Raw genomic sequence first — 17,761 nt, forward strand, 5'->3', positions numbered from 1 at the left:
GTCTGCTTTCCACCAGACACTGGGAGATGAATTCACCTTTCAGCAGGACAATAACCTGGTTCAGTCTGCTTTCCACCAGACACTGGGAGATGAATTCACCTTTCAGCAGGACAACAACCTGGTTCAGTCTGCTTTCCACCAGACACTGGGAGATGAATTCACCTTTCAGCAGGACAATAACTGGTTCAGTCTGCTTTCCACCAGACACTGGGAGATGAATTCACCTTTCAGCAGGACAATAACCTGGTTCAGTCTGCTTTCCACCAGACACTGGGAGATGAATTCACCTTTCAGCAGGACAATAACCTGGTTCAGTCTGCTTTCCACCAGACACTGGGAGATGAATTCACCTTTCAGCAGGACAATAACCTGGTTCAGTCTGCTTTCCACCAGACACTGGGAGATGAATTCACCTTTCAGCAGGACAACAACCTAAAACACAAGGCCAAATATATATACTAGAGTTGCTTACCAAGAGGACACTGAATGAGTGGCCGAGTTACAGTTTTGACTTAGATCTACCTGAAAATGTACGGCCAGCCTTCAAAATGGCTGCCTACCAATGATCAACAGCCAATTTGACAGAGTTTGTATAATTTTAAAAAGAAAAATGGGCAAATATTGTACAATCCAGGTGTGGAAAGCTCTTAGAGACTTACCCAGAAAGACTCACAGCTGGAATCACTGCCAATGATGATTTGAACATGTATTGACTGAGGGGTTTGAGTACTTATGTAAATGAGATATTTCTGGATTTAATTTCCAACACATTTTTACAAACATTTCTAAAACCATATTTTCACTTTGTCCTGATGCGGTATTGTGTCTAGATGAAAATAAACATATTTAATCCATTTTGAATTCAGGCTGTAACACAATAAAACGCTGAATAAGTCAACGGCTACTGCATGACTACTTCCTGAAGGCCAAGAACAAGATGGCTTAGTAGTGTGTGTTCATGTCTCTCTCTGTGTGTCTGTCCGTGTGTCTCTGTGTGTCTGTCCGTGTGTTCATGTCTCTCTGTGTGTCTGTCCGTGTGTCTGTCCGTGTGTCTCTGTCTGTCTGTCCGTGTGTCTCTGTGTGTCTGTCCGTGTGTCTCTGTGTGTCTGTCCGTGTGTCTCTGTCTGTCCGTCCGTGTGTGTCTGTCTGTCCGCGTGTCTGTCTGTCCGCGTGTCTGTCCGCGTGTCTGTCCGCGTGTCTGTCCGCGTGTCTGTCCGCGTGTCTGTCCGCGTGTCTGTCTGCGTGTCTGTCCGTCCGTGTGTCTGTCTGTCCGTGTGTCTGTCTGTCCGTGTGTCTCTGTCTGTCTGTCCGTGTGTCTCTGTCTGTCTGTCCGTGTGTCTCTGTCTGTCTGTCCGTGTGTCTCTGTCTGTCTGTCCGTGTGTCTCTGTCTGTCCGTCCGTGTGTCTGTCCGTCCGTGTGTCTGTCCGTCCGCGTGTCTGTCTGTCCGCGTGTCTGTCTGCGTGTCTGTCTGCGTGTCTGTCTGCGTGTCTGTCTGTCCATGTGTCTCTGTCTGTCTGTCCGCGTGTCTGTCTGTCCGCGTGTCTGTCTGTCCGCGTGTCTGTCTGTCCGCGTGTCTGTCTGTCCGCGTGTCTGTCTGTCCGCGTGTCTCTGTCTGTCTGTCCGCGTGTCTGTCTGTCCGCGTGTCTCCCCGTGTGTGTGTGTGTGTCCCTCTAGGTGTGTCGTGGGAGCTGGCGTACAGTGGTCCATCCATGGAACATGTGTGTGAGGGGCTGAAGCCAGGCCACTCCTACCAGACCAGAGTTTACTGCATGAGTGAGGGGGGGCAAAGCCCAGTGAGTCAGCCTTACTGCACCACACACACACACACCTCTGCATGTACTGGAGCGAACAATACACACAGTCCGCGCAGCCACGAGAGCTTTAGACCAGCCTCGTCTACTTCCTGTCTGTGACGTTTCTCACCGTTATATCTCTGTCACTCATGATATAACTAACACAACAAAATAGCTCAATTTCTAGAAGTTTCTTTTTGCATGGCTCTTTATGTATATCTTTCTACTTCCATGTCTCTCTCTCTAGCCTTCTATTTCCATGTCTCTCTCTCTCTAGCCTTCTATTTCCATGTCTCTCTCTCTCTAGCCTTCTATTTCCATGTCTCTCTCTCTAGCCTTCTATTTCCATGTCTCTCTCTCTCTAGCCTTCTATTTCCATGTCTCTCTCTCTCTAGCCTTCTATTTCCATGTCTCTCTCTCTCTAGCCTTCTATTTCCATGTCTCTCTCTCTCTAGCCTTCTATTTCCATGTCTCTCTCTAGCCTTCTATTTCCATGTCTCTCTCTCTCTAGCCTTCTATTTCCATGTCTCTCTCTCTCTAGCCTTCTATTTCCATGCCTCTCTCTCTAGCCTTCTATTTCCATGTCTCTCCTCTCTAGCCTTCTATTTCCATGTCTCCCTCTCTAGCCTTCTATTTCCATGTCTCCTCTCTCTAGCCTTCTATTTCCATGTCTCTCTCTCTCTCTCTAGCCTTCTATTTCCATGTCTCTCTCTCTAGCCTTCTATTTCCATGTCTCTCTCTAGCCTTCTATTTCCATGTCTCTCTCTCTCTAGCCTTCTATTTCCATGTCTCTCTCTCTAGCCTTCTATTTCCATGTCTCTCTCTCTAGCCTTCTATTTCCATGTCTCTCTCTCTAGCCTTCTATTTCCATGTCTCTCTCTCTAGCCTTCTATTTCCATGTCTCTCTCTCTAGCCTTCTATTTCCATGTCTCTCTCTCTAGCCTTCTATTTCCATGTCTCTCTCTCTCTAGCCTTCTATTTCCATGTCTCTCTCTCTAGCCTTCTATTTCCATGTCTCTCTCTCTAGCCTTCTATTTCCATGTCTCTCTCTCTAGCCTTCTATTTCCATGTCTCTCTCTCTCTAGCCTTCTATTTCCATGTCTCTCTCTCTCTAGCCTTCTATTTCCATGTCTCTCTCTCTCTAGCCTTCTATTTCCATGTCTCTCTCTCTCTAGCCTTCTATTTCCATGTCTCTCTCTCTCTAGCCTTCTATTTCCATGTCTCTCTCTCTAGCCTTCTATTTCCATGTCTCTCTCTCTAGCCTTCTATTTCCATGTCTCTCTCTCTAGCCTTCTATTTCCATGTCTCTCTCTCTCTAGCCTTCTATTTCCATGTCTCTCTCTCTCTAGCCTTCTATTTCCATGTCTCTCTCTCTCTAGCCTTCTATTTCCATGTCTCTCTCTCTCTAGCCTTCTATTTCCATGTCTCTCTCTCTCAGCTGTGTCATCAGTTCCTCTGCTTCATAATGATGAATGGTTCTAGCAGTAGTATCCCAGTGGTGTCCATGCCGTCTATTTCTGGCCCGTCTCTAATACGAGGTTGTCGTTCATCTGATTTCTTCATGTGGAGGTTATTAATGATCTTCTTCACGACTCTGTTCCCTATTTAGTGCACTACTTAGGACTCTATTTTAGCCCCTATTGCGCTGGTTAAAAAGTAGTGCACTATATAATATATGGAATAGGGTGCCAGCCCTGGTCTAAAATAGTGTACTATATAGGGAATAGGGTGCCAGCCCTGGTCCTAAAGTAGTGCACTATATAGGGAATAGGGTGCCAGCCCTGGTCTAAAGTAGTGCACTATATATGGAATAGGGTGCCAGTCCTGATCCTAAAGTAGCGCACTACATAGGGAATAGGGTGCCAGCCCTGGTCTAAAGTAGTGCACTATATATGGAATAGGGTGCCAGTCCTGATCCTAAAGTAGCGCACTACATAGGGAATAGGGTGCCATTTGGCATATCATATGTACGTACCAGACAGCGCGCTGTAGTCAGTTAGCCCTGGTCGCATGGCGTAGGAACCTGTGCTAATTGTTAATTAGCCAGATCAGCTGTGATATGATGATCTCGCTTTAATGGCTCATATTCATGACGGCTTAGATAGTCTCCGAGAAACATGACTCACGATGCCAAGCTGTTGTTTTGGTTAAATGTATTGTTGTTGGCGTGGGGGGGCAGAATAATGTGACAGAACATTCACATGTTGGGTGGCTGTCACAGAAAAGGAGATTTAACTGTTACTGACACAGCAGATCAACGTGGCAGTAATATGCAGTGTAGTTTTACATTGTCAATGGCTACTGTATTCACGTCATTCTTTTTCATCAGTTGTATAATTTAAATAGAAATGGGTTTGTAAGGCAGAGAGAGAGGCTGTCCTAACTGTATATACAGATGGAGGGGTCTTCTATCCAAGTAGAATGTTGTCTTCTAATTGTGGTGGTGTTTTCTCATCAGCATGTTGTTATGTTCCAGCTGTCAGAGACTCTGCAGATCCAGACTCCCGCGGTGCCCCCGGGGCAGTGCCAGCCGCCCCGCGTGGTGGGCAAGCCCAAGGCCAGAGAGGTGCAGCTACGTTGGGGTGAGTAGCTCTGCCATCCCCCCTGCCGACCTACACTACCACCCCTCTGTCACCATGCCGACCTACACTACCACCCCCCTGTCCTACACCACCACCCCTCTAACCTACACTACCACCCCTCTGTCACCATGCCAACCTACACTACCACCCCTCTGTCACCATGCCAACCTACACTACCACCCCTCTGTCACCATGCCAACCTACACTACCACCCCTCTGTCACCATGCCAACCTACACTACCACCCCTCTGTCACCATGCCAACCTACACTACCACCCCTCTGTCACCATGCCAACCTACACTACCACCCCTCTGCCACCATGCCAACCTACACTCCCACCCCTCTGTCACCATGCCAACGCCAACCTACACTACCACCCCTCTGCAATCATGCCAACCTACACTACCACCCCTCTGTCACCATGCCAACCTGCACTACAACCACTTTATGTGGGCATATTTTATTCTCTTTTGGTGCCAAGGAATAACTGGCTTTAATAATATATATGCTATTTTAGCAGACACATTGTGGTGGGGAAGTTTGTTGTCAAGCTGTCTGTTGTCAAGCTGTCTGTTGTCAAGCAGTCTGTTGTCAAGCTGTCTGTTACCTGAAGACAGTCTGTTGTCAAGCTGTCTGTTGTCAAGCTGTCTGTTACCTGAAGACAGTCTGTTGTCAAGCTGTCTGTTACCTGAAGGCAGTCTGTTGTCAAGCTGTCTGTTACCTGAAGGCAGTCTGTTGTCAAGCTGTCTGTTACCTGAAGGCAGTCTGTTGTCGAGCTGTCTGTTACCTGAAGGCAGTCTGTTGTCAAGCTGTCTGTTACCTGAAGACAGTCTGTTGTCAAGTTGTCTGTTGTCAAGCTGTCTGTTACCTGAAGGCAGTCTGTTGTCAAGCTGTCTGTTACCTGAAGGCAGTCTGTTGTCAAGCTGTCTGTTACCTGAAGGCAGTCTGTTGTCAAGCTGTCTGTTGTCAAGCTGTCTGTTGTCAAGCTGTCTGTTACCTGAAGACAGTCTGTTGTCAAGCTGTCTGTTACCTGAATGCAGTCTGTTGTCAAGCTGTCTGTTACCTGAAGGCAGTCTGTTGTCAAGCTGTCTGTTGTCAAGCTGTCTGTTGTCAAGCAGTCTGTTGTCAAGCTGTCTGTTACCTGAAGGCAGTCTGTTGTCAAGCTGTCTGTTACCTGAAGGCAGTCTGTTGTCAAGCTGTCTGTTACCTGAAGGCAGTCTGTTGTCAAGCTGTCTGTTGTCAAGCTGTCTGTTGTCAAGCTGTCTGTTGTCAAGCTGTCTGTTACCTGAAGGCAGTCTGTTGTCAAGCTGTCTGTTACCTGAAGGCAGTCTGTTGTCAAGCTGTCTGTTACCTGAAGGCAGTCTGTTGTCAAGCTGTCTGTTACCTGAAGGCAGTCTGTTGTCAAGCTGTCTGTTACCTGAAGGCAGTCTGTTGTCAAGCTGTCTGTTACCTGAAGGCAGTCTGTTGTCAAGCTGTCTGTTGTCAAGCTGTCTGTTGTCAAGCTGTCTGTTGTCAAGCTGTCTGTTGTCAAGCTGTCTGTTGTCAAGCAGTCTGTTGTCAAGCAGTCTGTTGTCAAGCTGTCTGTTGTCAAGCAGTCTGTTGTCAAGTTGTCTGTTGTCAAGCTGTCTGTTACCTGAAGGCAGTCTGTTGTCAAGCTGTCTGTTACCTGAAGACAGTCTGTTGTCAAGCTGTCTGTTACCTGAAGGCAGTCTGTTGTCAAGCTGTCTGTTACCTGAAGGCAGTCTGTTGTCGAGCTGTCTGTTACCTGAAGGCAGTCTGTTGTCAAGCTGTCTGTTACCTGAAGACAGTCTGTTGTCTGTTGTCAAGCTGTCTGTTACCTGAAGGCAGTCTGTTGTCAAGCTGTCTGTTACCTGAAGGCAGTCTGTTGTCAAGCTGTCTGTTACCTGAAGGCAGTCTGTTGTCAAGCTGTCTGTTACCTGAAGGCAGTCTGTTGTCAAGCTGTCTGTTACCTGAAGGCAGTCTGTTGTCAAGCTGTCTGTTGTCAAGCTGTCTGTTGTCAAGCTGTCTGTTACCTGAAGACAGTCTGTTGTCAAGCTGTCTGTTACCTGAATGCAGTCTGTTGTCAAGCTGTCTGTTACCTGAAGGCAGTCTGTTGTCAAGCTGTCTGTTGTCAAGCTGTCTGTTGTCAAGCAGTCTGTTGTCAAGCTGTCTGTTACCTGAAGGCAGTCTGTTGTCAAGCTGTCTGTTACCTGAAGGCAGTCTGTTGTCAAGCTGTCTGTTACCTGAAGGCAGTCTGTTGTCAAGCTGTCTGTTGTCAAGCTGTCTGTTGTCAAGCTGTCTGTTGTCAAGCTGTCTGTTACCTGAAGGCAGTCTGTTGTCAAGCTGTCTGTTACCTGAAGGCAGTCTGTTGTCAAGCTGTCTGTTACCTGAAGGCAGTCTGTTGTCAAGCTGTCTGTTACCTGAAGGCAGTCTGTTGTCAAGCTGTCTGTTACCTGAAGGCAGTCTGTTGTCAAGCTGTCTGTTACCTGAAGGCAGTCTGTTGTCAAGCTGTCTGTTGTCAAGCTGTCTGTTGTCAAGCTGTCTGTTGTCAAGCTGTCTGTTGTCAAGCAGTCTGTTGTCAAGCAGTCTGTTGTCAAGCTGTCTGTTGTCAAGCTGTCTGTTGTCAAGCTGTCTGTTGTCAAGCTGTCTGTTGTCAAGCTGTCTGTTACCTGAAGACAGTCTGTTGTCAAGCTGTCTGTTGTCAAGCTGTCTGTTGTCAAGCTGTCTGTTGTCAAGCTGTCTGTTGTCAAGCTGTCTGTTACCTGAAGGCAGTCTTTTGTCAAGCTGTCTGTTGTCAAGCTGCCTGTTGTCAAGCTGCCTGTTGTCAAGCTGCCTGTTGTCAAGCTGCCTGTTGTCAAGCGGTCTGTTGTCAAGCTGTCTGTTAAGCTGTCTGTTGTCAAGCTGTCTGTTACCTGAAGGCAGTCTGTTGTCAAGCTGTCTGTTGTCAAGCTGTCTGTTGTCAAGCTGTCTGTTGTCAAGCTGTCTGTTGTCAAGCAGTCTGTTGTCAAGCAGTCAAGCTGTCTGTTACCTGAAGACAGTCTGTTGTCAAGCTGTCTGTTGTCAAGCTGTCTGTTGTCAAGCTGTCTGTTGTCAAGCTGTCTGTTGTCAAGCTGTCTGTTACCTGAAGGCAGTCTTTTGTCAAGCTGTCTGTTGTCAAGCTGCCTGTTGTCAAGCTGCCTGTTGTCAAGCTGTCTGTTGTCAAGCAGTCTGTTGTCAAGTTGTCTGTTGTCAAGCTGTCTGTTACCTGAAGGCAGTCTGTTGTCAAGCTGTCTGTTACCTGAAGACAGTCTGTTGTCAAGCTGTCTGTTACCTGAAGGCAGTCTGTTGTCAAGCTGTCTGTTGTCAAGCTGTCTGTTGTCAAGCAGTCTGTTGTCAAGTTGTCTGTTGTCAAGCTGTCTGTTACCTGAAGGCAGTCTGTTGTCAAGCTGTCTGTTACCTGAAGACAGTCTGTTGTCAAGCTGTCTGTTACCTGAAGGCAGTCTGTTGTCAAGCTGTCTGTTACCTGAAGGCAGTCTGTTGTCGAGCTGTCTGTTACCTGAAGGCAGTCTGTTGTCAAGCTGTCTGTTACCTGAAGACAGTCTGTTGTCTGTTGTCAAGCTGTCTGTTACCTGAAGGCAGTCTGTTGTCAAGCTGTCTGTTACCTGAAGACAGTCTGTTGTCAAGCTGTCTGTTACCTGAAGGCAGTCTGTTGTCAAGCTGTCTGTTACCTGAAGGCAGTCTGTTGTCAAGCTGTCTGTTACCTGAAGGCAGTCTGTTGTCAAGCTGTCTGTTGTCAAGCTGTCTGTTACCTGAAGACAGTCTGTTGTCAAGCTGTCTGTTACCTGAATGCAGTCTGTTGTCAAGCTGTCTGTTACCTGAAGGCAGTCTGTTGTCAAGCTGTCTGTTGTCAAGCTGTCTGTTGTCAAGCAGTCTGTTGTCAAGCTGTCTGTTACCTGAAGGCAGTCTGTTGTCAAGCTGTCTGTTACCTGAAGGCAGTCTGTTGTCAAGCTGTCTGTTACCTGAAGGCAGTCTGTTGTCAAGCTGTCTGTTGTCAAGCTGTCTGTTGTCAAGCTGTCTGTTACCTGAAGACAGTCTGTTGTCAAGCTGTCTGTTACCTGAAGGCAGTCTGTTGTCAAGCTGTCTGTTGTCAAGCAGTCTGTTGTCAAGCTGTCTGTTACCTGAAGGCAGTCTGTTGTCAAGCTGTCTGTTACCTGAAGGCAGTCTGTTGTCAAGCTGTCTGTTACCTGAAGGCAGTCTGTTGTCAAGCTGTCTGTTGTCAAGCTGTCTGTTGTCAAGCTGTCTGTTGTCAAGCTGTCTGTTGTCAAGCTGTCTGTTGTCAAGCTGTCTGTTGTCAAGCTGTCTGTTGTCAAGCTGTCTGTTGTCAAGCTGTCTGTTGTCAAGCTGTCTGTTGTCAAGCTGTCTGTTACCTGAAGACAGTCTGTTGTCAAGCTGTCTGTTGTCAAGCTGTCTGTTGTCAAGCTGTCTGTTGTCAAGCTGTCTGTTGTCAAGCTGTCTGTTACCTGAAGGCAGTCTTTTGTCAAGCTGTCTGTTGTCAAGCTGCCTGTTGTCAAGCTGCCTGTTGTCAAGCTGACTGTTGTCAAGCTGCCTGTTGTCAAGCGGTCTGTTGTCAAGCTGTCTGTTAAGCTGTCTGTTGTCAAGCTGTCTGTTACCTGAAGGCAGTCTGTTGTCAAGCTGTCTGTTGTCAAGCTGTCTGTTGTCAAGCTGTCTGTTGTCAAGCTGTCTGTTGTCAAGCTGTCTGTTGTCAAGCAGTCTGTTGTCAAGCAGTCTGTTGTCAAGCAGTCTGTTGTCAAGCAGTCTGTTGTCAAGCAGTCTGTTGTCAAGCAGTCTGTTGTCAAGCTGTCTGTTGTCAAGCTGTCTGTTGTCAAGCTGTCTGTTGTCAAGCTGTCTGTTGTCAAGCTGTCTGTTACCTGAAGACAGTCTGTTGTCAAGCTGTCTGTTGTCAAGCTGTCTGTTGTCAAGCTGTCTGTTGTCAAGCTGTCTGTTGTCAAGCTGTCTGTTACCTGAAGGCAGTCTTTTGTCAAGCTGTCTGTTGTCAAGCTGCCTGTTGTCAAGCTGCCTGTTGTCAAGCTGTCTGTTGTCAAGCAGTCTGTTGTCAAGTTGTCTGTTGTCAAGCTGTCTGTTACCTGAAGGCAGTCTGTTGTCAAGCTGTCTGTTACCTGAAGACAGTCTGTTGTCAAGCTGTCTGTTACCTGAAGGCAGTCTGTTGTCAAGCTGTCTGTTGTCAAGCAGTCTGTTGTCAAGTTGTCTGTTGTCAAGCTGTCTGTTACCTGAAGGCAGTCTGTTGTCAAGCTGTCTGTTACCTGAAGGCAGTCTGTTGTCAAGCTGTCTGTTACCTGAAGACAGTCTGTTGTCAAGCTGTCTGTTACCTGAAGGCAGTCTGTTGTCGAGCTGTCTGTTACCTGAAGGCAGTCTGTTGTCAAGCTGTCTGTTACCTGAAGACAGTCTGTTGTCTGTTGTCAAGCTGTCTGTTACCTGAAGGCAGTCTGTTGTCAAGCTGTCTGTTACCTGAAGGCAGTCTGTTGTCAAGCTGTCTGTTACCTGAAGGCAGTCTGTTGTCAAGCTGTCTGTTACCTGAAGGCAGTCTGTTGTCAAGCTGTCTGTTACCTGAAGGCAGTCTGTTGTCAAGCTGTCTGTTGTCAAGCTGTCTGTTACCTGAAGACAGTCTGTTGTCAAGCTGTCTGTTACCTGAATGCAGTCTGTTGTCAAGCTGTCTGTTACCTGAAGGCAGTCTGTTGTCAAGCTGTCTGTTGTCAAGCAGTCTGTTGTCAAGCAGTCTGTTGTCAAGCTGTCTGTTACCTGAAGGCAGTCTGTTGTCAAGCTGTCTGTTACCTGAAGGCAGTCTGTTGTCAAGCTGTCTGTTACCTGAAGGCAGTCTGTTGTCAAGCTGTCTGTTGTCAAGCTGTCTGTTGTCAAGCTGTCTGTTGTCAAGCTGTCTGTTACCTGAAGGCAGTCTGTTGTCAAGCTGTCTGTTACCTGAAGGCAGTCTGTTGTCAAGCTGTCTGTTACCTGAAGGCAGTCTGTTGTCAAGCTGTCTGTTACCTGAAGGCAGTCTGTTGTCAAGCTGTCTGTTACCTGAAGGCAGTCTGTTGTCAAGCTGTCTGTTACCTGAAGGCAGTCTGTTGTCAAGCTGTCTGTTGTCAAGCTGTCTGTTGTCAAGCAGTCTGTTGTCAAGCAGTCTGTTGTCAAGCTGTCTGTTGTCAAGCTGTCTGTTGTCAAGCTGTCTGTTGTCAAGCTGTCTGTTGTCAAGCTGTCTGTTGTCAAGCTGTCTGTTGCCTGAAGACAGTCTGTTGTCAAGCTGTCTGTTGTCAAGCTGTCTGTTGTCAAGCTGTCTGTTGTCAAGCTGTCTGTTGTCAAGCTGTCTGTTACCTGAAGGCAGTCTTTTGTCAAGCTGTCTGTTGTCAAGCTGCCTGTTGTCAAGCTGCCTGTTGTCAAGCTGCCTGTTGTCAAGCTGCCTGTTGTCAAGCGGTCTGTTGTCAAGCTGTCTGTTAAGCTGTCTGTTGTCAAGCTGTCTGTTACCTGAAGGCAGTCTGTTGTCAAGCTGTCTGTTGTCAAGCTGTCTGTTGTCAAGCTGTCTGTTGTCAAGCTGTCTGTTGTCAAGCTGTCTGTTGTCAAGCAGTCTGTTGTCAAGCAGTCTGTTGTCAAGCTGTCTGTTGTCAAGCAGTCTGTTGTCAAGCAGTCTGTTGTCAAGCAGTCTGTTGTCAAGCAGTCTGTTGTCAAGCAGTCTGTTGTCAAGCTGTCTGTTGTCAAGCTGTCTGTTGTCAAGCTGTCTGTTGTCAAGCTGTCTGTTGTCAAGCTGTCTGTTACCTGAAGACAGTCTGTTGTCAAGCTGTCTGTTGTCAAGCTGTCTGTTGTCAAGCTGTCTGTTGTCAAGCTGTCTGTTACCTGAAGGCAGTCTTTTGTCAAGCTGTCTGTTGTCAAGCTGCCTGTTGTCAAGCTGCCTGTTGTCAAGCTGTCTGTTGTCAAGCAGTCTGTTGTCAAGTTGTCTGTTGTCAAGCTGTCTGTTACCTGAAGGCAGTCTGTTGTCAAGCTGTCTGTTACCTGAAGACAGTCTGTTGTCAAGCTGTCTGTTACCTGAAGGCAGTCTGTTGTCAAGCTGTCTGTTGTCAAGCAGTCTGTTGTCAAGTTGTCTGTTGTCAAGCTGTCTGTTACCTGAAGGCAGTCTGTTGTCAAGCTGTCTGTTACCTGAAGACAGTCTGTTGTCAAGCTGTCTGTTACCTGAAGGCAGTCTGTTGTCAAGCTGTCTGTTACCTGAAGGCAGTCTGTTGTCGAGCTGTCTGTTACCTGAAGGCAGTCTGTTGTCAAGCTGTCTGTTACCTGAAGACAGTCTGTTGTCTGTTGTCAAGCTGTCTGTTACCTGAAGGCAGTCTGTTGTCAAGCTGTCTGTTACCTGAAGACAGTCTGTTATCAAGCTGTCTGTTACCTGAAGGCAGTCTGTTATCAAGTGTCTGTTACCTGAAGGCAGTCTGTTGTCAAGCTGTCTGTTACCTGAAGGCAGTCTGTTGTCAAGCTGTCTGTTACCTGAAGGCAGTCTGTTGTCAAGCTGTCTGTTGTCAAGCTGTCTGTTACCTGAAGACAGTCTGTTGTCAAGCTGTCTGTTACCTGAATGCAGTCTGTTGTCAAGCTGTCTGTTACCTGAAGGCAGTCTGTTGTCAAGCTGTCTGTTGTCAAGCTATCTGTTGTCAAGCAGTCTGTTGTCAAGCTGTCTGTTACCTGAAGGCAGTCTGTTGTCAAGCTGTCTGTTACCTGAAGGCAGTCTGTTGTCAAGCTGTCTGTTACCTGAAGGCAGTCTGTTGTCAAGCTGTCTGTTGTCAAGCTGTCTGTTGTCAAGCTGTCTGTTGTCAAGCTGTCTGTTACCTGAAGGCAGTCTGTTGTCAAGCTGTCTGTTACCTGAAGGCAGTCTGTTGTCAAGCTGTCTGTTACCTGAAGGCAGTCTGTTGTCAAGCTGTCTGTTACCTGAAGGCAGTCTGTTGTCAAGCTGTCTGTTACCTGAAGGCAGTCTGTTGTCAAGCTGTCTGTTACCTGAAGGCAGTCTGTTGTCAAGCTGTCTGTTGTCAAGCTGTCTGTTGTCAAGCTGTCTGTTGTCAAGCAGTCTGTTGTCAAGCTGTCTGTTGTCAAGCTGTCTGTTGTCAAGCAGTCTGTTGTCAAGCAGTCTGTTGTCAAGCTGTCTGTTGTCAAGCTGTCTGTTGTCAAGCTGTCTGTTGTCAAGCTGTCTGTTGTCAAGCTGTCTGTTACCTGAAGACAGTCTGTTGTCAAGCTGTCTGTTGTCAAGCTGTCTGTTGTCAAGCTGTCTGTTGTCAAGCAGTCTGTTGTCAAGCTGTCTGTTACCTGAAGGCAGTCTTTTGTCAAGCTGTCTGTTGTCAAGCTGCCTGTTGTCAAGCTGCCTGTTGTCAAGCTGCCTGTTGTCAAGCTGCCTGTTGTCAAGCGGTCTGTTGTCAAGCTGTCTGTTAAGCTGTCTGTTGTCAAGCTGTCTGTTACCTGAATCCAGTCTGTTGTCAAGCTGTCTGTTGTCAAGCTGTCTGTTGTCAAGCTGTCTGTTGTCAAGCTGTCTGTTGTCAAGCTGTCTGTTACCTGAAGGCAGTCTGTTGTCAAGCTGTCTGTTGTCAAGCTGTCTGTTGTCAAGCTGTCTGTTGTCAAGCTGTCTGTTGTCAAGCTGTCTGTTGTCAAGCTGTCTGTTGTCAAGCTGTCTGTTACCTGAAGGCAGTCTGTTGTCAGGCAGTCTGTTGTCAGGCAGTCTGTTGTCAGGCAGTCTGTTGTCAGGCAGTCTGTTGTCAGGCAGTCTGTTGTCAGGCAGTCTGTTGTCAGGCAGTCTGTTGTCAGGCAGTCTGTTGTCAGGCAGTCTGTTGTCAGGCAGTCTGTTGTCAGGCAGTCTGTTGTCAGGCAGTCTGTTGTCAAGCAGTCTGTTGTCAAGCTGTCTGTTGTCAAGCAGTCTGTTGTCAAGCCGTCTGTTGTCAAGCCGTCTGTTGTCAAGCTGTCTGTTACCTGAAGCCAGAGTGGCCAACGCTAATTTTGTTGTTGATCATTGTAATTACATGCGCTGCTATTTTAGAAATGTATCATCGTAATGAGCATAATCAGGAATGTGAAAAATGAAATAAAACGAATTGGGATACGCGTGTCTCTCCCAGGACCGCCGTGCGTGGGTGGTGGCAGCCCGGTGTCGGTCTATAGTGTGGAGGTGTGTGGCGCTGGTCCTCAGGGGTCAACGGGTCAAGAGGAGGTCAGGGAGGTGTACCAAGGTTCGGAGGTCGACTGCACCGTGGGTAGTCTGCTGCCGGGACGGACGTACAGCTTCCGCCTTCGGGCCGCCAACAAGGCTGGGGTGAGACGACGACTTGTTTTAATCCCTTGAATGCTGGGAAAACTGAACTCAACTTTGTTGGTTCATTCAATGATACACGATAGTCTTGGTCAGTGTGTAGGTTTGACTAAATATGTTTCAGGAGTGAACAAAAAAGGGGAATTTAGCCTTTTTCTGAATCTCTCCTCCATATTTCCTCAGTTCCTGTAAGTTTGTGTATTTGACTGACCCCGTCTAATGAGTGTGTGTGTTTTGGTTGTGGTGTGTGTCTTAGTACGGACCCCTGTCAGAGCATTGTGAGGTGACCATGGGCCCCGGGGCTCCAGAGCCCTGCAAGGCCCCTCACATCACCTGCAAGTCCCCTACTGTGGCTGTGGTCAGCTGGGAGGTAGGCACACAACACCTGGGACTTCTGTTCTATGTGGTTTGTCCTACAACAATGAAATCATCCTGTTAAATCAAAATTGGACGTTTTGTCCGTGTTGAACCACTCAATCAATGGATCCCATCGTTTTTAACAGTCTCGCCACCTGCTCCTCTGTTTTCTCCCTCCCCTCCCCAGGCTCCAGCATGTAACGGGGGGGTCGTCTCAGAGTACCGTGTGGAGTGGGGGGCAGCGGAGGGCGCCATGCAGGTGTGTTTCAGCGGTGCCAGCCTCGCCCACGAGGTCAAGGGACTGCTGCCCGCCACCAACTACTTCTGCCGGGTTCAGGTGAGTCCAGCTTTCGGTTACTATAACGTACTACTTTCTATCTACAGGTGAGTCCAGCTTTCGGTTACTATAACGTACTACTTTCTATCTACAGGTGAGTCCAGACAGCAGTACAGAAAGGTTACCCGGTACTATCTCTCTGTCACAAGTAGTGCTGACCGCACAAAACTATATTATTTTGATACTGAGATTTTTTTGCGATTTGATGTTTCAAGCATATTGCTGACCATATTTCTGAGAGAGAGAGAGAGAGAGAGAGAGAGAGAGAGAGAGAGAGAGAGAGAGAGAGAGAGAGAGAGAGAGAGAGAGAGAGAGAGAGAGAGAGAGAGAGAGAGAGAGAGAGAGAGAGAGAGAGAGAGAGAGAGAGAGAGAGAGAGAGAGAGAGAGAGAGAGAGAGAGAGAGAGAGAGAAAAAAGAGAGAGAGAGAGAGAGAGAGAGAGAGAGAGAGAGAGAGAGAGAGAGAGAGAGAGAGAGAGAGAGAAAAACTGTATTTTTGGACATAGAATCACCAGGAAATGAGCTCAGTGGTTTTATCAAGGTTGGAAATGATTTTGTTTTTCTCAAATACTATAATCTGTTTGGGATTGTTGCGGTCAATTTGAATTTTCTAAATTATTTATTACCATGTTCAGGCCCCCGGCCTTCCGCTCAAGAAAAAATATTTCCTAAATGTGATTGGGGGACCCCTGATCTACAGCAGGCACCACACAGTGAGGATTTGGAGGCAGAGCTGGAGAATGGTGTACACTCACTACCACCTAGTGGTCAGAAGTGGTCATTACAACTATACATTTGGTTCCCTAGCTGCTAAGGATAGACAACACCCAAGGCACAGATACACTATGTGGCCAAAGCTATGTTGACACCTGCTGGTCACACATCTCATTACAAAATCATGGTCATTAATATAGAGTTGGTCCTCCCTTTGCTGCTATAACAGCCTCCACTCTTCTGGGAAGGCTTTCCACTAGATGTTGGAACATTGCTGCTATAACAGCCTCCACTCTTCTGGTAAGGCTTTCCACTAGATGTTGGAACATTGCTGCTATAACAGCCTCCACTCTTCTGGGAAGGCTTTCCACTAGATGTTGGAACATTGCTGCTATAACAGCCTCCACTCTTCTGGGAAGGCTTTCCACTAGATGTTGGAACATTGCTGCTATAACAGCCTCCACTCTTCTGGGAAGGCTTTCCACTAGATGTTGGAACATTGCTGCTATAACAGCCTCCACTCTTCTGGGAAGGCTTTCCACTAGATGTTGGAACATTGCTGTGGGGACTTGCTTCCATTCAGCCACAAGAGCATTAGTGAGGTCGGTCACTGATGTTGGGGGTGATTAGGCCTGGCTCGCAGTCGGTGTTCCAATTCATCCCAAAGGTGTTCGATGGGGGTTGAGGTCAGGGCTCTGTGCAGGCTAGTAAGGTTCTTCAAATACCGATCTTGACAAACCATTTCTGTATGGACCTTGCTTTGTGCATGGGGTATTGTCATGCTGAAACATGAAAGGACCTTCCCCAGACTGTTGCCACAATGTTGGAAGCACAGAATCGTATAGAATGTCATTGTATTTCTGTAGCGTTAAGATTTCCCTGGTTCTAAGGAGCCTCATCCACCAAACTTTACAGTTGGCACTATGCATTGGGCAAATAACGTTCTTCTGCCATCCGCCAAACCCAGATTCTTCCGTCGGACTGCTGATGGTTGATTCATCACTCGAAACAACGTGTTTCCAGAGTCCAATGGCGTTGAGCTTTACACCACTCCAGCCGACGCTTGTCATTGGACATGGTGATCTTAGGCTAATGTGCCGCTGCTCGGCCACGGAAACCCATTTCATGAAGCTCCCGACAAACAGTTATTGTGCTGATGTTGCTTCCAGAGGCAGTTTGGAACTCAGAAGTGAATGTTGCAACCGAGGACAGATGATTTTAACAAACTTCTGTTTTCTTGTTCTGAGCTTGTGTGGCCTACCACTTTGCGGCTGAACCGTTGTTGCTCCGAGACGTTTCCACTTCACAATAACAGCACTTCCAGTTAACCGGGGCAGCTCTAGCAGGGCGGAAATGTGACTCGTAGGAAAGGTGGCATCCTATGACGGTGCCACATTGAAAGTCACTGATCTCTTCAGTATGGGCCATTCTACTGACAATGTTTGTCTATGGAGATTGCATGGCTGTGTACTCGAGTTTATACACCTGTCAGCAACGGGTGTGGCTGAAATGGCCTGAATCCACTCATTTGAAGGGGTGTCCACATACTTTTTGTATATATATATAATGTAGCTAGTATCTTCTGATTACATCAACCCAAATCCCGGGAAAAGTAGGAAACTGACAGTGTCCTGCGAAAACATAATCCTATTTGTCTGGCAGTGAAGACAGACTCCTTGTGTCACGGCATTAAGAGCCTGTGTTTCTAACATATCAAATCATCTCTCTCATCTCCAGGCTGTGAACGTGGCTGGCGTAGGTCTGTTCAGCGAGGCTGTCCTCTGTCAAACTCCTCCTTCTGTACCTGCGGCCGTCAGCAGTGTCCATGCCCTCAAAGAGGCGGAGCTACGGGGATACCACACCTCCACTGACCAGGAGGAAGAGGAAGAGGAGGAGGAGGAGGAAGATGGACGCCCCACGCCTCCTCTCTACTCCCCCTCCACTTGTCTAGGTCAGTTTGGTTTGTCATTGTTTTGTTTGTCTTGTTGAATGTTGTAAAGCCTCATTGGAGCCATTTAAAAATATATATATATATATACAGTACCAGTCAAAAGTTTAGACACCTACTCATTCAAGGGTTTCTCTTTATTTTGTACTATTTTATACATTGTAGAATAATAGTGAAGACATCAACACTATGAAATAACACATATGGAGTCATGTTGTAACCAAAAAAGTGTTAAACAAATCAAACATATATTTTATATATGAGATTCTTCAAAGTAGCCATCCTTTGCCTTGATGACAGCTTTGCACAAGCTTGGCATTCTCTCAACCAGCTTCATGAGGTAGTCACCTGGAATGCATTTCAATGAACAGGTGTGCCTTCTTAAAAATTCATTTGTGGAATATCTCTCATTCTTAATGCGTTTGAGCCAATCAGTTGTGTTGTGACAAGGTAGGGGTGGTATACAGAAGATAATTGGTAAATATTATGGTAAGAACAGCTCAAATAAGCAAAGAGAAACGACGGCCCATCATTACTTTAAGACATGAAGGTCAGTCAATACTTATTTTCCACCATAATTTGCAAATAAATTCATAAAAAATCCTACAATGTGATTTTCTGGATTTTTTTTTTTTCCTCATTTTGTCTGTCATAGTTGAAGTCTAACTATGATGAAAATTACAGGCCTCTCTCATCTTTTTAAGTGGGAGAACTTG

The 17,761-nt window shown here is 47.0% G+C and overlaps 1 protein-coding gene across 16 annotated transcripts in view; it reads left to right on the forward strand.

The window, feature by feature from the left end:
• fndc3a (fibronectin type III domain containing 3A) overlaps positions 1-17,761 on the forward strand; it is a 172,868-nt gene that overhangs the window by 137,998 nt on the left and 17,109 nt on the right. For all 16 annotated transcript variants that reach the window (XR_008069170.1, XR_008069171.1, XR_008069156.1 and 13 more), the window contains 6 exons: positions 1,675-1,793; positions 4,270-4,375; positions 13,502-13,695; positions 13,949-14,062; positions 14,237-14,386; positions 16,835-17,048. Coding sequence is in view for 1 of the 16 variants with exons in the window: in XM_052468767.1 (XP_052324727.1) it covers positions 1,675-1,793; positions 4,270-4,375; positions 13,502-13,695; positions 13,949-14,062; positions 14,237-14,386; positions 16,835-17,048 (897 nt within the window). In the remaining 15 variants the exon portion in view is untranslated. The remainder of the gene's footprint in view (positions 1-1,674; positions 1,794-4,269; positions 4,376-13,501; positions 13,696-13,948; positions 14,063-14,236; positions 14,387-16,834; positions 17,049-17,761) is intronic.

Source organism: Oncorhynchus keta, chromosome 18 (assembly GCF_023373465.1).
Source record: "Oncorhynchus keta strain PuntledgeMale-10-30-2019 chromosome 18, Oket_V2, whole genome shotgun sequence".
In the NCBI taxonomy this organism is placed as follows: domain Eukaryota; kingdom Metazoa; phylum Chordata; class Actinopteri; order Salmoniformes; family Salmonidae; genus Oncorhynchus; species Oncorhynchus keta.